General features: G+C 30.9%; 2 protein-coding genes across 6 annotated transcripts in view; one reads left to right on the top strand and one right to left on the bottom strand.

The window, feature by feature from the left end:
* Nucleotides 1–590: 590 nt before the first annotated feature.
* LOC134714917 (uncharacterized) lies at nucleotides 591–22563 on the bottom strand. 3 transcript variants are annotated; one of them, XM_063576624.1, is made up of 6 exons: nucleotides 22170–22563; nucleotides 19503–19647; nucleotides 17971–18116; nucleotides 15536–15953; nucleotides 10018–10097; nucleotides 591–721 (listed from the first exon to the last, which is right to left on the bottom strand). In XM_063576624.1, exons 4-6 carry the CDS (start codon nucleotides 15842–15844, stop codon nucleotides 706–708), a joined length of 405 nt encoding a protein of 134 aa, XP_063432694.1. In that variant the 5' UTR covers nucleotides 15845–15953; nucleotides 17971–18116; nucleotides 19503–19647; nucleotides 22170–22563; the 3' UTR covers nucleotides 591–705. The 3 variants fall into 3 exon arrangements, 2 of the variants coding, with proteins under 2 accessions (XP_063432694.1, XP_063432695.1); XR_010106590.1 differs by lacking the exon at nucleotides 10018–10097 and having other exon boundaries at nucleotides 22170–22561; XM_063576625.1 differs by lacking the exon at nucleotides 17971–18116.
* Nucleotides 21669–24223, top strand: part of LOC134714916 (uncharacterized) — a 60464-nt gene continuing 57909 nt past the window's right edge. For 2 of the 3 annotated variants that reach the window (XM_063576623.1, XM_063576622.1), the window contains exon 1: nucleotides 21690–22200. The gene's annotated coding sequence lies outside the window, so the exon portion shown is untranslated. Of the gene's footprint in view, nucleotides 22201–24223 lie in introns of all 3 variants that reach the window. The other variant, XM_063576620.1, reaches the window with a different exon arrangement.

Below are 24223 nucleotides of genomic sequence, written 5' to 3'. Positions count from 1 at the left end.
ATGCCATTTATAAGAATGGATAAGTTTGAAAAAAGTTTGTGTTGAAAAGGGGTGGAGACAAACTTTTGAAAGTGACAAGAAAAAAAAACTATTTTCTATGTAATGTAATAATCTTAAATTTAGTGATTGTTCTCTTTCATTTTCATTTTTTAGTTTCTGAATTTGTCTTGAAATGGGTGGGGACATAATTTTGTCCTCTTTTTGCCCCTGGCTCCTATACGTACACTGTTATTATGACATATTTTTTGTAATAGCAATGAAACGAGTCATTTCGAATACCGGTATGAAAATGATAAAATTGAGAATGGAAATGGGGAATGTGCAAAAGAGACAACAACCTGACCATAGAGCAGACAATAGCAGAAGGTCACCAACAGGTCTTCAATGCAACGACAAATTCCCGCACCCGGAGGCGTCCTTCAGCTGGCCCCTAAAACATATATATACTAGAGACTGTTCTATAAATAAGATTTCAAAGAATTAAATTTACTACAATACAAACAATTCTTAGCTCTATTTTAGAACTTAAATTCTAATTCGTAAACTCAAACGAATATAAAATATTTATCAAATAACCACAAACTCTCACATGGGAGACGCCACTTGCAGAGACAAGTGCACATTTATTATTCGTATATGTATAATGAAATCAATGTTTTTGTGTAAATACACCGAACATTATCAGCTGGTGCTGGTAACCGCATACTAAAGGTCAGCAAATCTGAAAATAAATAATATAACATTATTGTATTATTTATTTGGAAAAGTGCTACTGGTCACTTTAACTGCACTGGCTCGAATGACTTTAAACTACCTGAATTCACTCGTGCATGAAACTTTAAACCCCATACAAACCGACCTTACTATAAATACCTAAACACGTGTTAACTATAAACAGCAACAACATTCTTACATGTTCGACTTTTGTACAACTTTGATAAATACATATGTAATTTAAACTTGTTGAAACGAAGTTAGTTTAAAATTTGTCAAAGTAACTTTTAAAGCTTTAAGAATTCCTTTTTTTTTCAATTTGTCTCTTAATTTAGATTTATAAACAAAGTATGCGACACGTAAAAGTTTATAAGTCTTGGTGTACTCATATATTCATTTGATACAGTGCATTTATTATTGATATATTTCAGACTCCATTTATGAAAGAAAATCTATAGAGCAGAGCATTTTGGTTTTTTGTAGCTCTATTTTAGAACATAAGATTTAAACTTGTTGAAATGAAGTCAGTTTAAAATTTGTCAAAGTAAGCTTTAAGAATTCCTTCTTTTATTTTAGATTTATTATACATGTCTCTATACATAGTATGCGACGCGTAACAGTTTACAACTACATTTAAGTGTTTTGATATATATGACTTTGATACGGTCCATTTGTTATGGATACATTTCATACTCCATTTATGAAATAAAATCTATAGAGCAGTGACTTTTTATTTTTTTTTGTGTATCAAGTTATGAACATTTCTTAACCTATAATAATAAGAAAGCATTCAAAAGTTGAAGAAGGGATTATTATTGGATTGCTAATACAAATGGTAAGGCTATTAACTACATGTTAAGTATTAATTTTAATAAATTAAAAACAGAAAAAGAAGATCTGTATGTTAGTGGTCTTTACCGTGTTTACACTAATAGAAGACATTTAATTATCTTTGGGATGTAACTGTATTATATACACTATGTACACCAGACCTTTTTGTAAATCTTTTTCTATGAGAAGATTTTAATTAAGAATTGAATGCTTCTTTTTGTAAATTTATTGGGTGGTAAAAGCGTTGACCGAAGTACATTTTGTATGAAGCGCGGAAGCGCTTCATTCTAAAAATGTACGCACGGTCAACGCTTTTACAACCCTATAAAGTTTCAAAAAGAAGTATTCAATACTTATAATTACATTTTTTTTAGCTAAAATCATGAAAACACGATTTTTATCCAGTTTTGTTTAATTCACCTGTGCACTTTTTTGTGGGACCTCGTGTCATCCTGCATGATAAATGTTATTGTCTGATGCAATTGTTTACGGAATAACATGTTAGCCAATCAGAATAACGTATTATAATGAAACTTACATCTAATGTAATTATTACAGCTTATCGCTATTTAGTCCATTCCGGGAAAAACAGTCATGTATACAACTTCCTGTTTAGGTCACCGGCCGAAAAAAGTGAGGTCACCAGTAGTGAGCTGAGGGAGAAAAAACTTTAGAAAGTGATCATCAAGAAACTTTCATACAGTATGGTCCACTTTTTTCGAAATAAAAAATTGAAGTAAAAAAATATTTTGTTTGAATTATTTACGGTAGTTTAAACAGGTCTCATTAAAAAGTACCATGCATGGTGAATTGTTTAAACAGGGTCCCAGATAGCTTCAACTGGATGAAAAAGTTGTGTAATTTTAGAACTTATCCGGAATGGAATAAATAGCGATTAGGTGTATTGATCAACTTTGAAAAAATGTGTGTAATTATTTTCAAAATATTATTCTTGAAAGGTTTTGGTCTATACCCATTTCAATTTGAAACTTGATTTGTCATAAACAAAAACACGTTCTGTAATATAATATTGAGACATTAAAAATTGTTTTAGCTCATGAAAACAGCCTCTGGGATATGCACTCGTTTCATTAATTAAATATATACAAAATTAGAATTGTTATTATTAAAAGTTTTATAGATGTGTCACAAATAGAAATGTGTGTATAATGGGTGATGAGTTGGCATTCAACACTCCCCCTCCCGTCCCCCCTCACAAACACACACACTAGACAATACGACGAGTCTGCACGCACTCTGACTAGGAAAGGTTAAAGTCTATATAGGAAAATTAATCTGATATTATTTACGGTAATCTTGTAAAGTATTCTTGTATTCTGTACAATCATGCATATTTAATTCGATAAATAAGTCTGTGGGCGTTTTTCAATAAAAACGTATTTTCTTGTCCCAGCCACTTTAAAAAAAAATGTGTTTGATCTTTGCAAGTAATTTTTGTGCAGTCAGTACATTGAATAAGTTTTAACATTTGTAAGCAAAGAAACAGTTTATTTTTAGGGGGATTGATAAGATATTGGCTCTTGAATGGTCCAAAAAAAGCAAAATGGCATGTCCCTAGACCGCCTGTTCAACATTCATACTCTAAAATATCGTAAAAAAATGAAGAAATAAATGTTATTTTTACTTTACATAAGTTCTTAAATAATTCAAAAGTATGTTCAGAGCAAACATATTTTAATGAACAACTTTCAATATAGGATTTTTAATTTCAGAAGGTATGTCCCTCACAAAATGTCCACTACGAAACGAAGTTATTAAAATTTGCCGATAAGCAGTTTTATAAAATCAATGTAATTTTTGTTTGCAAGAAATATAAACATTAGGGTCTTACAAAAGAAGTAATGCTTTTATACCGGCAATTAAATTGTTGGTAAGAAAAATTGAGCACATGAAATGGACCAGATTGATACCGTATTTTTGTTTATGTCCACTACGAAACGGGTCAAATCTCCTTCGGTATCTGGTTTTAAAATTATGAAAAAAATATCAGTGTACAGCTTAATAAATGCGTTGATGAATACAATCAGTCTTGTTACTATTGCAATATAGGGATTGTGGGAAAAAAATAAAACATGCGAATACGTCCCCTACGAAACGGTCCCCTACGAAACAAGTATGGGAGAAAAACGTTTCGTAGTGGACACTACCACTACCATGCAGTCTTTTTTTAATCTTTTTTCAATTATATTCGTGCAAAACAAATAACAAGGGCTAGTTTAATGTAATTTTTATTATGTTTTTATAAATGGGTTGATGTCAACTACGAAACTTTTTGTCCACTACGAAACGATTTTGTCCACTACGAAACGCATCAAAATGTCCACTACGAAACGCATTAAATGTCCACTACGAAACATGAGTTGTACCTTCATATGTGAAGTACTGTCTAATCTTTATCGATAAAAATGGTTTTCCAATTCAGAAAAAAAAGAAAAGATTTTTCTAGTATTTCAAGTAAACAAATTGGAATGTCTATAGGAAACATTTAAAATTGCAAAGAATATGTGTTTTTAGAAGAAGTTTCGTATGGGACGAAAGTCCCCTCCGAAACAGTACACAAATTATGAAAATAATATCATTTTAAAGAATATTTATGATTGCACTTTTTGTTTACAAACAGGTTTATAATAGAGGTATTCAAAATAACTCTTGAAACTAAATTTTAGACAAGTTGATTTTCCCCTTTTTTAGGTCTGAAAGTTACGCTTTTATTGAAAAACGCCCATGTATGTTCTATTGTTTATTTTTAGCTATGTACTTATTTTTCTATAATCCGTTATTTAGGTCTTTCCACTTTTCCGTGGAAAGACCTATTGGATTTCTTCTGATTATTATTATTTTTCTATTTTTTTTTTTCTTCCGCCTAATTTTTTTCCTTCGCTGTTTTTTTGTTTCGCAAGATGTCGCTTAGATTTTTGGAATATGATATGGAACAGTGTATACGCTTTTAAAACCAACTCTGCTTAACCGAATACTTTCCCATATAAGAGTTATCTCCCCGAACACTGTTTTTCTTGTTATCTCTAAGGCTTCGCAACAGTATAAGAAACCGACAAATTTATTTTTCCAAATTGCTCGTTATATCCTCAGGATGTTCTGTTTTATTTTGACCGAAGCTATCCGGAGATTCCATATGAGAGTTATCCCCCCTTTTGTATATGATATAAGTGATTTGCATTTCTAACTGGTAAACCATAAGTGATAGAGACCTAGGGTCTTTTGATTTAAGTTCCTTGGTCCAAAAAAATGAAAATTAGGTCAAGGTCAAAGGTCAAGGCCAAATTCTAAATTTTGATTTTGGCTTATTTTTACTCTTTTTCATTAACTTTATAAGATTTCGACAAATTATTTTTACTGAATTGTTAGTTGCGACATGTCGCAACTTAGAAATTTTGATTGGAAGGGTGCGTAGACAATAAATGGGAGTTTTTGCCCCTCTTATATTTAGAATTATGCGTAAAGTGATATAACTCATGAACCATACATAATACAGACCTAGGGTCTTTTGATTTGGGATCCTTGGTTTATGACCTTGAAATTGAGGTCAAGGTCATAGGTTAATTCGACGTTCTAGATTTTGACCTTTGTTCGAAATTCATATTTATACATCATTCAGCCATAGGAACTGACATTTTCAACTGAATTTTAATATTTTCATATCAAAATAGATCCTTATTGGTGGAAAGACCTTCAATTGTTCTTTGAACAATTGGTTTTTAATTGTATTTGTTATTGTTTTAGAAAAAAAAAAATTCAAGTATATTCAAGTAACTTTTGGTTTGTTATATAAACTATTTTATGATTCCGATATGGCATATCGGATCATTGTATTACATGTGCACAGAGCAGTTCAAACTGTGTAAAACTGTATTACGTAATACGTAGATACAATGACCCTAACACGCTTTCGTAATAAATGGAATTACATAAGTAAAAGCCAAACGTGTCATCTTTCGTCAATCATAGACCGTAACTCCCAAATAACATATAGAAAAATCGTCAAAAACTTAACACGAATTTTGTTGATATCTATAATACTAAAATTACGAGGTCCAATTTGTCAGCCGTCATCACGTAAAAACGACGAATCAAAGAATTCAACTTTATATATAACTAATATAGTACAAAGGTGTAGATTAAAAATTACACCACTCCAGGCTCTTTTGTTTTCCACGTAATTAATATTGCCAATAATTAAGAAGTTCCGGGTCGAGTCCGATACCGATACCAATAGTATATTCACCTGTTACCTATTACCTTATATGTACGTTCCGCATCTGACAGGCGCACCACCAAACGGTGTATTTAGGATTAATATGCTATATACACGGGTCATAATCACAGGGTTGACACTACTAAATTTAATCAGTAAGACTTTCTAAGATAACAATACGAATACTAAAAAGCTGGACTAAAAATAAGGTGTATAGGTACAGTTTTCAATTTGTTAGTGGGCATGACGTAAAACAGCGAATCAAAGAATTCAACTTTATTTATAACTAATATAGGACAATGCTGTTGATTAAAAAATACTCCATTCCAGGACCTTTTGTTTTCCAAATAATTAATATTACCTATAATTGATAAGTTCCAGTTCGACAGGTTCAAACAGAAAGATTTGAAAGCAGAGAAAACTGTGTATCTTATAATCGGCATGACTTTATCAGATGACAATACTAATACTAAAATAAGGCTTGCGCATAGTTATATACTTTAATTCAGTCACGGACCCGCGATATCACGGGTGTGTTCTAGTAACAACATAAAATTATCAGAATTTGATAAACGATACACAAAATCTGTCTTTTGTATATACATATTATAATAACTAGATTCTTCCGTTGTAAAACTAGGTTATTATGAGAGATTGGTTGTTGTTTGTAAATATTTCATGCATATTTAAACTTTACGAAAAAGCGATGATCTCAATTTTTCCATTGTGTACGTTCCATTTCAGTGAAGCGACTTTCTAGCTTAAAAGTAAGCATTAAGAATTCCTTCTATCTTTTTTTTTAGATTTATTATGCATGTCATGTACATAGTATGCGACGCGTAACAGTTAATAACTACATTTAAGTGTTTTGATGCATGACTTTGATCATCAATACGGTGTATTTGTTATGGATATATTTCAGACTCAATTTATGAAATAAAATCTATATAGCAGAGAATTTTATTTTTGTGTATCCATTTAAAATGTAGATTCAAATATTTTTCACTTCAAACGATAAAGTAAAACTTCTTCAAAACTTATATATAATGTATAGTTCGGCGTCCGCAAAACAGAAGTCATACGTATTTCATTGAATCTCGATATTTATCATGTTTATAATTTTTCTAACAATGACGTTCTACCTCAATAAGCCTGGAAATGTCATGCCGGTTCATAATTTTAATATATAATTATAGGTACCATACATAAGTTATTATTATATAAAAATGGGTACATTGTTTAAGACAAACATAGCACACCCCTACCAAAAAAAATCGAAGTTAACCCCTCCACCCCGTTTAAAATTGATAATTCCAAGATTAGAGTTGGAAATTGCAAGATTAAAGTTGATAATTCCAAGATTAAAGTCGACAATTTGAAAAAAATAAATAAATAAAAAAGGATGACCCTGATACGCTTTCGTTATAAATGGAATTACATAAGTAAAAGCGAAAAGTATCATCTTTCGTCAATCATAGACCGTAACTCCCAAATAACATAAAGAAAAATCGTCAAAAAGTTAACACGAATTTTGTTGATATAACAACATAAAATTATCAGAATTTGATAAACGATACACAAAATCTGTCTTTTGTATATACATATTTTAATAACTAGATTCTTCCGTTGTAAAACTAGGTTATTATAAGAGATTGGTTGTTGTTTGTTTAACCTCCAGTGGTAAATATTTCATACATATTTAAACTTTACGAAAAAGCGATGATTTCAATTTTTCCATTGTGATCGTTCCATGTCAGTGAAGCAACTTTCCAGGCTTGAGTTTCCTTTCCTATTTTCTTGATAGAGGGTTGCTACTGGCAAGGATGCTGTGTTACCAAGGGTTACAAATGGTAAAGTTGGATGTATCCCATTGAAGGTGTAACGGACCCTTTGCCTTGTTTCAATGGGTGTGTGTTCTTAACAAACTTTCTAAAATAGCTTTCAGTAGTATTCTAAAGTGTAAAGAGCTTTTTTTGTTAGCTTTCGTAAGCGCGGGGAATCATGATAGAATAATGTAGGATCTTTGAATTTTGAAATTTGAATTTTGAATTTTGAATTTTGAATTTTGAATTCTGAGTTCTGAATTTTGAATGATCCTTCTCGGCTTTCGTATAAACTAGGTCTAAAAATTCCAGAAACACTCAGACTTTTAACTTCAGGTGGTATTGAAAAAGTCAAGTATGATGGACATAGTGGTAGTTTGCAAAGGGGAAAAGTTAAGCAGTTTGAACCTGTGGTTATCTCTAATGATATAAATGTGTGTTGAGAACTTTTTCTCTTTTTGTATAATACAAGAAAAACCACAATGACAATCAAAATACCAATAATGGCCACCAAAATATGATTAAATTTTAGTTCATTAAAAAGATTTGATGAAATTGAGTTTGATGTTGTTGTTTGAATGTTTTTATAAATAAATGATGGTTCTGTCATAGCTTTTACATGGCAAGATCCTTAAGTATTATTATTGCTGTTGTTAGTTTTTTTAATATCAAAGAATGCCCATATAGCAAAAATACATGATATGGATGCTAGTACTGTTCCTATCATGCCTAAAAAACCATTTAAATCAGGCCAATTATCTTTAACATTCATGATTCCTTCTAGCAGAGGCTCTGCCAAATTATGGAAAACCATGCCTTCTTGTTTTGTAGCTTCAGCCATGTGTGTAAGGCTTATATGATTTCTTTTATCATTTGACAAAAATGTTGAAAAAGAATGATTATACATTTTAAAGTTTGGAATTAAAATATTCGGTAATGTACTAAATGTAGAATTTGGTTGAATGTCGTTTAATTGTTTAGCATAAAAAAATTGTTGTAATAAAGCAAGATTTATTGGATATATAGTAGTAATATTATTTGATCTTTTACAATTTGTAAATGATGGTGGAATAAATAAGGTTTTAGTTAAAATAGAACACCTGCATGGGATTTGAATTATACAAAAATCACAACCTTGTTTTATTATTTGTTTTCCATTACAATCCATATTTAACTGTGGGGTTTTATATATTACTACAGATGATTGAGTTGTGGTTTTATAACATCATGTAAAACTCTGAAGTCACACAATTGGTTTACCTTCTCTTTTTGGTTATTATATATTGATATTAAACATGAGTTTATACTAGTTGAAAATGATTTCGTAAACTGACAATGAAAATTATCATCATATCTGGTACATTTTTCTACTTCTTGGTCTGACAATGTTATATAATATTGTTTATCTTTTGTAATAGCTATATATTTAGGGGTATTAAACAATTGAGTAGCATGTGTTGTTGAATTATGTGGAAATGGCAAAGACGTTACTTTATACAAGTCAAATTTGGACATTTTATACGCTAATGGTATGTTTAACATCACAAATATATCAGATTTATGTTTTGAAAATACAAAATTTTTGGTATCATAATAAAAATTTTGACTAGTTTGTGAAACATAAAATCCTGGGTATTTTGTATTTAATACCTGTTGAATCCTATTTAGTGTGTTGGTTATAGTTGACGGTTTTATTAGTAAGGGAGACAATTTTCCCTGTACTAAATCAAAAATTCCAAATTTCAATTGTTCCAGTTGCTGATTAATTTTTGAAGATAAAGAAAATGATTCTATTATCATTGCTTGAAGATGCAGAAATAAATTTTCTTCTTCTCTGACATTGTCTAATACGGAGTTTTTTAACATATTAATTTCATTTTGATTGTCTGATATTTGCGTAACTAGGTTTGAAATTCTTTTATCCACAGAAGCCATATATGAAGATTCATGCTGATCATGTTGAGCCATTGTATTTGTTAACTTTAATGTTCTAGTAGTTAGGGCATTTATGTGCCTTGCTAATAAGTTTACACCATCCATAGTTGCTGAATTGAACAGAGTTTTTGATAATTGCCCCACGAAAGATAAGATTGCTCTTTTAGATTTTCTTCTACCTTTGACTAGTGTTGGTTTGTTGGTTGCTTTTAATTCTTTTATCAAATTTACGGTTTCATTTAAATTAACCACATTTTGCTTTTGCAACATATCTAGTTGTACAATCATTTCATTGTATCTTCTGCATATTTGCTTTTGTTTTCATTGTTGAATTTCTACACTTCCTTTCTTTATTGGCATTTTAATTTGAAAGGTATGTTTCCAGACATCTTTTCAAAATGAATTCTACCTTGTTTTTCAAATATAATGCCATAATTTAGTTTAAGGATTTGTTTATGAGTAGACTTTGCTTCACTTAACTGAATGAAAGCTGCTAACATGATGAATCTCCAAAACAAAATGGCAATTGGGCTGATCAAAGCAGACACCTGTCTTTTTATCTACAACGAGAGAATTTTTGTCTGTTAGATCCAAGATATACACATTAGAAATCGGACGTTTTTCTTATGTAAAGGCACTAATTTATCTTTTTCGTTTTACCTAAATTGATTTATTCTTATGATTCTAACAGAAAGTTCAAATATTGTTTTAGTTTTGATAATTTTTTGTTTTGTTTGCCGTAATGAAATTTATCATGTTTTTGGTCACTCTACAAATCATGCTTTTTTTTTTCATTATTTCATATTATTTCCCTCATTATTTTACTATGCGCATAGTTTTGGGGTTAGTTATTCTTATTTTTCTTTTATACTTTTTACATTTCTTTTATCAAATTTCATTTTGCTTGACTATATAGGATTAATTTTCTTATTTTTTCCTAATTTTTATAGCTAAAGCTTAATATTTGATTTTATTCTGTATTTTTCTCATTTAATCTTTATGTTTTTGATTTTCAAAACATGTCATATGTTTTCTTTTTCTTATTTTTCTATCTTTGGTATGTTTATTGTGAAAGTCAACCAACAAACCTTCACCAATGTCTTTTTGAGGTATCCAGGTTTTTTTTTTAATATCCAACCCATTTTACCCTGTAAAAATTTTGCCAATTTTGTCTTTTCTTTGCTACTAGCTTTTCAGCTTCAAACTGATTATCATCATTTAATTCATCATTCTCATCATAATTATCATTTTCTTGAACATTATCATTATCATTTTCTTGAACATCATTGTTATCATTTTCGTGAATATGTTCTTCATTATTTTGTTGTCCGTCATCTGTATTGTCAGTCTGTTGTTCGTCTACTGGTCTATCTATTTGGGGTTGCCTATGGTTTCAGGATCCTCATATATTTTTATTCTATTTGCATGGATTCTTGACTTTATTAATTTATAATCACTTAACCTTCTTAACTTATAAGTGTTTTCATTGGCATGGTTGATATAAAAAGGACCTACCCATTTTTCATGGAGTTTAGGCGCTGACCCTTTAGGTACTTTCATGCATTGCATCAAAACTCTGTCACAGGTACCTGAAATTTTGGTTTTGCTGCCTTTTTGTCATAGTATGTCTAAGTCTTCTCCTGACTTTTACTTACATTATTCTTGGCAATTGTTTGGACTGCTTTTAAGTGTTCTATAATATCATTAATATGTTCTTTCACTGACCTACCAATGTTTTCTTTCGGTTTAACTGAGATATCAAATGGTATGTTCATTTCCTTACCAAAAACCATATGAAATGGGGAGTATCCTGTTGACTTTGAGTTTGGTGACATCCGTAAAGCCATCATAACACTCGGAATTAGTTCTGGCCAATTTATTTGGTCTTTAGTACAATATGTACGCAAAATCTGAGCTATTGTACTATTCATCCTTTCACACGTTGTATTTGATTGTGGATGATATGAACGTGTTGTGTGACGTGTAACATGGAAAAGTTCACATAAAGCTTGTATGAGCTTTGAGCAGAATTTTTTACCTCTATCAGACACCAAAGTTTTAGGACTTCCGAACCGAGTAAATACCTCTTTGTACAAAATATGAGCAATTTCCTTAGCTTCTTGTGTTCCCATGGGAATGATTCAGCCCATCGTGAGAAACTGTCAACCACTAGTAATACATGTTGATACTTATCTTTACTTGTTGGAAATCCTGATAAGATATCCATGTGCCATCTTTCAAATGTTTCTGCGACTGGCAGAGACATCAATGGTGCTGGTCGTTTATTTGTTGGTCTTTTTGCTCTCTGACATGCATCACAAGAAATGACATAGTTGTACACATTTTGATACATACCAGACCAGTAGTATTTTTGCTGTAAAGCTGCATATGTTCTACGAAAACCTTTATGACCTCCACCAGCTCTACAATCATGGTATGCTTCTAAAGCTTCTTGTCTCATGCATTGTGGAAGTACAATTTGTTCAATCATCACTTCTGATCTAGGTACTCCTTTCGTTCTAGGTAGGTATTGATGTATTAACTCACCTTCTGTTCCGAACCTGTACAAGTCTTTTTCATATATTATACTTTTTGCCTTTTTATCATTTTCAGGTAATATACCGCTTTCTGGAAGGGTTACTAAGTCTGACAATTCTGTACATTGTCTTTGTAGCTTTGCTATTTCCGACATGTCATTTAATCTTACCTGAGTGTCATTTGTATCATTAATGGCAGCAATACATGGTTTTTGAATGTCATATTCAAATGTGATTTCTGTTAACATACTTACATCTTCTGGTTCATTTGTTTCTACGCTTTGTACTTCAACTTGGTTAATAATATCTACCTTTTCAGGGGTGGGTGGGTAGGGTATTCTTGAGATTGCATCTGCATTTTTGTTATTTTTACCTTCTTTGAAGATTATATCGAAAGTAAAATTCTAGTGCCCATCTTCCTAATTTTGCATTTGTATCTTTAACCTTATTTAGCCATAATAAAGCTTTGTGGTCAGTGAAAACAGTGAATTTGTCATGGGATAAATAAACCCTATTGTGTTTAATTCCTTCTAACACAGCCAAACATTCTTTTTCACTAACAGTCCATTTCTTTTCTTCCTTTTTCAGATCCCGACCACCAAAAGATATTACTCTTCCCCTATTTTGGTCATCTTTTTTTACCAAGTATATACACTATAGCTTGACCTGATGCATCTGTGGTTAGAATAAAAGGTTTTGACATGTCTGGGAATGCCAAAATTGGTGCAGATATTAACTTTGATTTTAATAATTCAAATGATTTTTGGCTTTTTTCTGTCCATTTGAATTCACTTTCCTTTTGTATTAAGGAATTTGATGGAATTGTAATTTTTGCATAGCCTTCCACAAATTTTCTGTAATAATTACATAAGCCTAGAAGTTGTCGTACCTCATGTTGGTTTTTAGGAGCTGGGTGATTTTTGACAATATGTATCTTTTCAAGATCTGTTTTAACACCTTCTTTTGTCAAAATATGGCCTAAGTAGTTTACTTGCTTAACTCCAAAGTGACATTTGCTTGGTTTTAGTTTGAGGTTAGCCTTTTTGAGTCGGTCAAAAACTTGATCTTAATGATGCATGTGATCTTCTAAATTTTTACTAAATACCAGAATATCATCTATGTAAGCCAATACATTTTTCCAGTTTAAACTTTGTAATACTTGACTTATAACTCTTGAAAAAGTAATACTGCTGTTTCTCAGACCAAATGGCATTCTTGTCCATTCATATATTCCGGAATTAGTTACAAAAGCAGCTTTTTCCCGTGAGTCTTAGTGGAGTGGGACTTGCCAATATCCCTGACAAAGATCGAGACTAGTAAATATTGTGGCACGTGCATCCCCAATAGCGTCAAAAACGTCATTTAGGCTTGCTAAAGGCCAGCATTCTACAGTTGTCTTAGAATTTAGCTTGCGATAGTCTATACAAAATCTAAATGATTTATCCTTTTTTTGACAGAGCACCACTGGGCTGTTGTAAGGGGAAGTGGATTGTTCAATAATTTTGTTCTCTAACATTTTGTCAATTTGCTTTTCTATTTCAGCTTTAACCTTGGACGTTGCTCTATATGGGGGTACTCTAATAGGAATGGTGTCAGTTGTTTAAATTTTATGTTCCCCTATATTACATTTCCCCAATTCAGACAAGTCAGCTGCAAACACATCTCTATTTACATTTAAAAATTTCAGAATTTTTTGTTTCTGATCATTTGTCATATCTGATGAGTCAAGGTCAAAATCTATTTTACTTTTAGATCTTTTACCTTTTTCCTTTTTCATTTTTGAACTATTTATGTTTGCTACACATTTGTTTTTTTTGTTTTTCACTTTTATCATCAGACAAGCTTTGAATACTATCTTCAACCACTGGCATCACATTTGCTTTTATGCTAAATTTAGGTATTGTGACTGCCATATCAGTAGGGTTAATAATTTGAAGTTTTGAACCGATTTAGAAACTTTTTTTAAACAAGAGGCTCCTATCAGTTCATATTTGTTTAATAAAGTTAGTGGTTCTAATAACAATACATCATTCAAAAAAATATCTGAAATTTTTACTGAAACATTTGCCATACTATTAGCAAGTACTTTAAATCTTTTTGCCGTTCTTGCTTTTCCAGATTTTGTACTAAGGAGGGAAACTTGTAGTGACTTTTCATGTATATATCTGTACGGGAGGGATAATGGATATTACATTTATTTTGTAATAAAAAATCATCACCTAAAAATACATGATATTGTAAATCTTGAACTACATGAAATCTGTGTTTGATGACAACTCCTTGAAATTTAAGTGGGAGTGTAACTTTACCCATTACTTTGTGTTCTTCACCGCCTACTCCATAAATATTCATGAAATTTGTTCTCTCAAGTTCTATTTTACTATGATTTAACTTATTTATCAAGTTTTCTGAGACACATGAGATAGAGGCACCTGTATCAACAAGTCCTATTGTTTTATCATCATAAATTTCTATTGCAATTTTATTTTGATCCATGGGGGTAATTAAGTTAACTCTTGGAGACTTGCCACTATGCCCACTTTTAGACAGCCGTCTAAAAATAGGCTCGCGTCCCTAGTGCCTTATAATTTCGCCTCTTATGTTTCTGATACTACGACATTGCCTTGAGTAGTGTCCAACTCTATCACATTTATAACATTTTTTATCACTTGCATCGCAAGTTTCCCTTTTGCCTGAACATGACATATTGCCACATGCTGTGCATGTGTTGGTTTTATTATATGAATTCCTGGCATTTGAATTGTAAGGGGGTCTGGCTTGTTGATAACTTGAATTTTTTTGACCATTAAAGTTTCTGCCAGGAGCATTATTATTTTGCCAATTTGGCCTTGCCAAAGTTGGCCTTCAGTTCTTGATTTTCAATATTTAAATTTTCTACCTTGTCAGATAGTAATTTAATTGTATCACTTAACGATTTAAAGTCATTTTGTGAAATGGCATTGATTGAGATTTGTTGACTGATGTTTGATGCTAAGCATTTTTCTACAATGACGGCGGCTTCTCTTAATTCGGCCATGTTTTTCGGATTTTACTGTATGATAGATTGTTGTAGCGCCTGTTAAAACCCTTTTCTTGCTATTTTTAGAACTAAGCATTCTGGGACTTGTAGCTTTTAGAGTAAGTCGGTCTAAAAATTCATGTACACTCTCATTTGTCGCTTGTGTTGTTAGAATATCTTCATCATCTGATGTTGTAAATCTTATTTCTAGTAGTTTTATAATTGGTGCTAGATTTGTTTCTGCTGAATCTGGTAAACTTTGAAACCAAATTTTTGCTGGACCAGATAGATAAAATGTTAACGCATTTATGGCGTTTTTGTCTGTTAGGTTTTGCAGTTTAGTCCACGATGAAAATTGGGAAATCCATGATGAAGGTTTTGAAGATCCGTCATATATTGACGGTTGAAGGAGTGCTGTTGCATTAAATATAAAAGGTTGTACCTGTGGATTTTGTTGTGCTTGGTCCTGTTGTTGCATGGTTGTACGTTGTATAATTCCGTGTGTGTCACTTTCTGGATCTATTTCCACTGTAGTTACTCGTTTTGTACCAGTTGTGTTTCCGCTTGTACCAGTTGTTGTGATTCCCGTTGTACCAGTTGTTGTAAATCCGCATGTACCAGCTGTTGTTCCAACACTTTCTGTTCTGTGTTGTGTTGATTCAGTTGGTATTATTCTTTCTGTTGTTTGCTGGTCTCCTTCTGTAGTTTTGTTGGTTGATCGCAAGTTTCTGTTTAGCGGGGGGCTTGGCATTTCTATATTTTAGGTACCGTTCTTTCCTCTCTCCTCCACCAAATCTGTTGTGTCGATACTTGGGGGTGTTTTGTATCGTGCTATACTTGATAACGTTTTGCCGCTGGACCTTAAATATAATGGACACAAATTCAGGCTATATCTTTATTCTTGCTATCAAGTGACCAAGTGAAGTTTTATTATCAAAATTTATTCCTTAAAACCTTTTCTTCACGTGGTCACCCCAAGATCAACCTAAATTTGTTTGTCTCCAATCAAAAGATAATTTATTCCCCAATTTACAATTAATTTGAGTTACTCCTCCCTAAAACTATTATACAATAGACGATTATTTTTTTTTAAATAATCGCTTTGCCTTCGGCGGGACGCTATCCCTATTGATAATGATTTATTGTCTAAAACGTGCCCCTTTTTCATAATTAGTAAAGCTTAATTTATTTCAGGGGGATTAACATGTCACAATCTTTTTGATTTATAGGTTAGACAATACTTGGTCATGTTTTATGAAGATTTAAGCCCAAGGCGAAGCCGAGGGCTTAAATCTTCATAAAACATGACCATGTATTGTCTGACCAATTTAGAACATATTCACACTTTCGAGTGACATTACAAAACTATTATTTTCCATTGTAATATTCAAACCTAAATAAGAGTTCACTTTTTATAATGAACTAAATATAAAACATAGGTAATGATCATTTCAATGGATGAAATGAAATAGCACTGACATAGTTTGTAAAGGATAAATTGTTTTTCTTCTGCTTCAAGTAAATTTTAATACCTATATATCTTCACATTTTTTTTATTTTAAAAAGCAACACAATGTTATATAAATCCCCTTTTTACATTTGATTTTTTTTTACAAATATAAAACTCTCCCTATGAATATTTGAATTTATACCATTCAACATTGCTTCTTATTGATAAATTTAAATGTATTGTGTTTCTCCGAAAACTATCCTTTGCTTTATATATCAGCAGTCTGGCATTGTGTTTTTTTGAAAGAAAAAGAAAATGATTCCCCCAAATGTAAGGTATATAAATTAAACAAATATCATTTTATTTTTCCTTACCAATTTTTTGTGTGTATTCTATTATATATGTGTACCATTAGAAAATGCATGAAATTTTGCTAAATTCAAAATGTTTTTATTTTAACCTTTGCTCTTTCATCTTTAATCAGTAGGCTATTTTCCCAAGGAAAATGCCTTAGGGGATTGTACACTTCGTTAGTGCAGCTATTAAGAGTTCACTTTCATAATTAACTGACAATGAAAAGTCATTCGTGTATAGCATTTCATAGTGCATGGAAAACCATGTACTATGAAAATTAGAGGGCAAAAAAATGACTTTTCATTGGACGAGAAGGGGTGATTATGTTCTAAAATGTTTTCTAGAATTTCCTGTTACATAATATTGCGTTGTAACTTTGTTTAAAACTTTTTAAATCAGTTTTACTAAGTTCTCTTAAAACATGTATAATGTGAGCCTTTTTATTTATTTGTAAATTTAACAAATCTTTGCTTTATTTACTGAATATACTTTTATTTATTAAATATTCTTCTATTCTATTTTTGAACGAATATTTACTACGTCACATTGTGATTAAATTTTTTGACACATTATAGGTTTCTGACACAAAATAAATGGTCAAAGATCTTTAAATTTTTAAATGTGACATTTAATTTACATAGAATGGTGTGATATCCAAAACCATACATGGTTATTCAGTATTATATAAAACAAATGGAGAACAGGCAATGCATCCCTATGGACACAGATGATTCACCTGCTCGCATACAGCATTTACATTTGTTTTATATAATACTGAATTACCATGTATTATTTTGGATATCACACCATCCTAGGTAAATTAAATGTCACCATTTTTTAAACCTTAATTGTAGCCCACTTGTGCTGGGAGCAGCCAATTTGATTGTTTAGACATAGTAAGATCGGAATCTGGATCTGGATTGGAAGGAAACAACCGTTTCTCAGAATTCAAAGAAAAATACCAGGTTGGGGTTAAGAGTCCCCGTCAGTTGTGCAACAGGAAACAGACATATATTTTTTGGCCTTATACTTGAGTTTTGTGATACATAGTTTTGTGTATAGGTTTGACAAACCTTTCAGGCCAGGTGAGCTAATATTCCTCTCTATACTATCTTTTGATTGTAATAACCTTCTGTCCAAGTTTGGTATAAATCCAGGATAGTTTATGAATCTAGTGAATATTTCAAAAACTTTAACTGCAGACTGTATGCAATGTTAACTAGAAAAAAAAATAAGTCCGTTTATAAAAAAAATACGTAAAAGAAGAACAATTTTTTTACAAAGTTATCTTCTAGATACTAGCTTTTGATCATAAACAAGCTTCTGTAATCCAGGATAGTTTAAGCAAGTTATCAAAATTTAAAAAACTTTAACCACAGAGTGAATGTAATGACCAATGTTTCCTAAAAAAAATTACTTCTAGATACTATCTTATGATCATAACAAGAGGCTGTCAAGAGCCTGAATCGCTCACCTGTACATGTATTTCACAAAAGAAGATTTTTAAATGTTAGCAATTTCACAAAAGAAGATTTTTAAATGTTAGCAAACTTGAAGAACAAATTGTGTAAAATTGTCTTTAAGGGTAATTACTTCTTAAGGGGTCAATTGACAAATATGGTCTTTTTAATGTTTTTTTTTAACATCATTGCTGTTACAGTTTATATCTAGCTATAATAATATTCAAGATAATAACAAAAAACTGAAAAATTTCCTTAAAACTACCAATTTAGTGGCAGCAACCCAACAATGGGTTGTTCTATTCGTTTGAAAATATCAGGACTGATACATGTTGAACAATTTCACCCCATGACAGATTTTCTCTAAAAGCTTTATTTTTTTTAGATGTAAGCCCAACATCTAGACTATTTTTAGCCATGGTGGCCATGTTTGTCGATGGATCAAAACTTTGGATATAATTTATACATTAAATATAAGGAACATTTAGTTAAAGTTTGAAGGTATTTGCCCAGGCCCAGCAGTTTCAGAGAAGATGTTTGAAATAGTTTACGACGACAAACAACGTACGCCAAGTGATGGCATAACCGGTGAGCTATTAAAGCTGTCCAAGTTAGGAAGTAAATTCAGGATAGTTTAAGAAAGTTATTAAAATTTTCAAAACTTTAACCACAGCGTGAATATTTGTGGCTGCCACTACCACCATATTAAATGTAGGATCTTTATATCTCGCTTTTTCAACAAAAGTTGAAGGCTCGACAAAATGACTTCACGCTTCATCTAACGATCATGCTAACCAAAGATTCCATAGTTACCTACATACTCAATGCATTCGGATGTGTATTGCACAAAATGGTGCTTTTCAGCAATTTCAAAAATTTATAAGAAAAAAACATGAATCCTCATCACCCCTATGGGGCATTACCCCCAAACTTAATTCATGTTTTCCCTTTGTGAAATGGAACTTTTTGGTACAATTTTGAATAGATCCATACCCTTCAACACACCCTATTAGATATAAGAAGATGTCATGTGGTATGAGTGTCAAGCCCCTTTGGTATCATTACCCTAAAACTAAATCCCAACATTTCCCTTTGTAGTATGGAACATCACAAGTCACAGTTTATAAAAGTACATGTAAACTTACCATATCTGTTTAGCTCTGGTTCTTCTGATGTTTCCTTATGGTGTGGTAAATTTTCTTTAAATTCTTTAACTGATCTGATAGCTCTCTTTAAATCTGCATCTGGTAGAGAATTACTGCCTTCCAATCTTGTTAAGTTGCGAAGTACCTTAAATACAAACAAATATGTAGTGCACTAAATTCTTTTCTGAGGAAAAAAGCAGACACATGTACAGTCCTGATAGTCACAGTGTCTTTAATTTATATGTAAAAATTATATAAAATATGGCGGATACATGATGGGTAACAATTCAAAAGCCAATAGGGTATCAGTTTACTTGCAAAATTCAGCAAGTATCTTACATGTCACAGTCAGAGATATAACTCTTTAGGGTTATTACAGAAAATAACTTGTGTGTGTTATTACAGATACTTTCATGAGTCGTCTACTCTTTATTCCTTAAATTTTCTAAATCTGTAATAACATATGTTTGTTATTTGTAAAATTATTTAATTTATAGTGAGCTCTATGGAACTCTTGAGACTTTGCGATGAAACTAAATGCATAGCTTGATAACTAAATTTTTAATTGAATTAATACATTTTTTTATTTACCATGGAAAATCAATGAGACAAGGATAAAATTAGCTGTGATAACAAGGCTCAGCTATTAGAGGAATGAAACTTATTACATATATAAGACACTTGGGAATTGCTGAGAAACTTGCGCAGAACCTCATTACATGCTCTTGTCATTATTCTTACAATAAATTAAAATACATTGTAATTAATCATGATGTATGTCTGAGCAACTGCTTTGAAGTGATAACACCCTTAAGTTATTACAGGCATATTTTTTTCTGTAATAACATATAGGTGTACTATGCAAAATTGGCAAACTATAGATGAACTGTTATGTCTTTCAATAGTTAAGTATACATATAGATAAAAGTAATATCAATAGAACTTTTATACATTTTAACTAAACTAATGATGTATATTGTCCCTTTGAACATGTATTAAAACATACATATGTTATCACAGTTCTTTAATTTCCATGTTACACAAATGGAAAATCGACACTAGTCCGTTTTGTCAACTTTGTCAACTTTGTCAACTTAAAGACACGTATCAACACTTTTTTTATCGAATGTAAATTTCTAAAAGAATTTTGGGAAATCATTAATAAAATCTTATCTCAAATGAATTTTAATAAAAACATTAACTTAAAAGATATTGTAATAGGCTACAAAAAAACAGATAGTGAGTATATCGGATTCAATATAATTCTGACACTTATAGGATTTGCTATCTACAAATCATACTATGTATCAAATCAAAGAAATAAATCTACTAATGTATTCAATCTCTTTAAATCTGAATTTGACGAATACGTTTGATCCTACAATCTACAAGAATATACTACAGTCCAAGTGCTTCAAACTTTAATTTCTCCAAAAATAAAACACTCTTAAAGAAGATATTTCTAGAACACTTTAACTAATATAAATAAAGAAATGACTCACCTAATATGTTTAAAATCCAAATAAAAAAGATAATAAGTCGCCAAATTCAACATACATTCTTTAAAAAGCATGCTCTCTCTCACCTTTAAACAAGTTAAACCATCCGATCAAGAAAATCGATATCACACACTCTTAAATCATGTAATTTTTAAACGAGATAAATGATACCAGACAATTTAATTTGATTACATGTATTGAAGAAAAGTATATCATTAATTTCAGATCAGAGTATTGAATTGTATTATATTATTATTGAACATTGTATTTAATTGTAATATTCTCACATAAAATTTAAGAAAATAATACATATCTATATGAAACCCTGTTCTTATAGATACTAACCATTTCAGGGTACCTTACAGTTAAAGCTGTAGCAGTAAGGTCATTGTTAACAGCTTTAGTGCAATAAATTTATATTCAAGTATTAAAAAAAAAGCATTAATATCGGATGAAAAGTAAGTTATTAATAATACCATTAATTCAATTTAAAAAAAACATTAACAGATTAAAAGACTTTTTTTTTAGTATTTGGTAAAACCCAAATTATACACATTCTACATCCATGTAATTTTACATTGTGTTCAATGGAAGTGTTGCAATATTTTTTTTCCAGGTGTTTAAAAGTCAGTACGATGAGGATGAATTCCATGTCAATAATTTATCATCCACGCACGAACTTGTCCCAGAAAAAAATATATCTGTACAATTACCTCACTTTCAGATATAGATATGTGATTTTTTTTCTGAGACAATCCACAAGAATGCGGTCATCCGATGTTCAGTACTTTAGTACTTAGATTCAATTAAATTAAAAAGACGTTTATCTAAATTATCTAAATGGATCACTGGCAAAACACAAAACAACAAGTAGAATACAAGGACATTGTATTTTAAAGAATCAAAAGATCCAGCCACGCATGAATTCACATAAAGTGCACGTTAAGGTTCAAAGTATCAAATTGCTTATACAGTGTTAACAAAAAATAAATGGACATTTTAAAAAAAACAGGATGTTGAAATCCAAGTCTGTCTAGTACGTAGATACATTTTACTGATTGAAAACATGTACGTGATGTAGTGTGTGGACACATTAAAGATAAATATTCAAGCATAATAGACAATAGAAAAAATTAAAAAGAAATGGAAATAGTTAAAAAAAGATTACCTCGACACAGTCACTCCTATACATGTAGTAGGTGAGTATACATAGTTTCCTAGAAGTACCTACTCACTTCTTGAGGTAAAGTTGAAATTGAACGACAAAAAAAACTATAACATATTTTCATCCCGTAAGACAAGTTTTATCTTCCGAAGGCATGAATAAACACATTTCTAAGCTTCTTCTTAAAATTAAAACATTTTTAAAGGAAGAAAATTTATAATTGGTTTTCTAAATTTCTTAAACATGCAGTTTTTTCACTCTGTATTATTCATAGATTTCATTGATACAATAACAAACTTGTTCAGTTCATAAATTAATTGAATTTATACTGCACTTCCACAGTCAGGGGTTCATTAAGGGATGAAAATATTTTAAGTTTGAAATATGTGTTATAACTTAAATAGCTATGAATTGATTTATTTAAGTTGCAGTATAAAAACAATAAGGTCAATGTCAGAAATAATATAAACTTTTTTTGTGCTCGGTAGAACCTCGTCATTCCCCAGTTTCTCAGCCTCATACAAAAAAGTTGATATTTTTCTGACATTGACCTAATATTGTATATTTACTATACATGTGAATGTAAACATGGTAAAGAAAATATATTACATGTAGTAGTTTCGTTTTACTATCTAATATTAACATGTAACCTCTCTGAACAAATGTCCATTACTGAGACTACGGCTGCGGGATTTACTCGCTGTGTTAATGTAAACAGTATCATGTATTAATGAAAAATTACAAGATATATAATACAATGTTACATAAAGTTCAAATATGGGATTCGGAAACAAGTTTGGAAAAACTTTTATAAATCCGTCTCCCTACTCGCTGTGTTTAATACCCATTGGTGGCCTTCGGCTGTTTTTCGCCCTTTGGTCGGGTTGTGGTCTCTTTGACACATTCCTCATTTGTAAATTTTATAGAATATCTTGAAAATTTCTCGATGACCATAGTTTACTAAAACAAAGTCCCTGGATAACCATTAAAGGGAAATAAAGGCCAGACATATTTTACTAGCTATGGGCTTACTTTTGTGGGAAATTTAATCTTGAATTGATTTTTCTAGTAAAATTAAGGTCAGTACACAAAACCGGGGGACTTATTTACTACCAGACTAAATTTATTGTTACATAAAATGTTCTTGGTAATTTATAACATTTCCTTCAAAGGGAAACATTAAAAAAAATCTACAGAATATTATTCAAATACACTACATAATAAATAATGAATCAAACAAGTATGTTGTTGGTTCATGTTTGTCATATTTGTTTTTTCGTAAACTCATAACAAAATGCATTAAGCCGATAATTTTCTCAATTTGATTTCCATGTCGGGTGCTTTCATAGCCTTCTATACGATATGGGTTTTTCCCATTGTTGAATGCCGTACAATTACCTATAATTGCAAACATCTACTACGTTTGAACTTGAAAATTAGTATATAGTTCCTAATCTTTATATGGTACACTGAATTTTGAGATTATCTATTACCTATATTTCTATGTATGTCCTATTGTATATATGATCAAAGTGTACAAGATACAAGTTATTTTAATACCAATCATGGTGCCCAAAATTTAAGCTATACAATCAAATGAATTCCTAAATAAAAAAAACAGTTATGATTAGAGTGATAGGTATGATTTAAAGAACATTAAAACAAAAACATGTATACAAATATGTGACCCGCCATGACAGGCTTATGGAGGTAGAACGTCATTGTTAGAAAAATTATAAACATGATAAATATCGAGATTCAATGAAATACGTATGGTGAAGAAGAGATAAACACTTTCCTTGGCTTCTTTTTTGCGAACGCCAAAATATACATCATATATAAGTTTTGAAGAAGTTTTAGTGTATCGTTTGAAGTGAAAAATATTTGAATCTACATTTTAAATTGATATAAAAAAAAAAAAAAATCTGCTCTATAGATTTCCTTTCATAAATGAAGTCTCAAATATATCCATAATAAATGGACCGTATCAAATTCATATAAGAGAACACCTATTTCAAAACTGTTACGCGTCGCATACTATGTAAAGAGACATGCAT

Source organism: Mytilus trossulus, chromosome 4 (assembly GCF_036588685.1).
Source record: "Mytilus trossulus isolate FHL-02 chromosome 4, PNRI_Mtr1.1.1.hap1, whole genome shotgun sequence".
In the NCBI taxonomy this organism is placed as follows: Eukaryota; Metazoa; Mollusca; class Bivalvia; order Mytilida; family Mytilidae; genus Mytilus; species Mytilus trossulus.
Note: the sequence above shows the minus strand (reverse complement) of the source record. Positions and strands in the feature narration are given on the sequence as shown.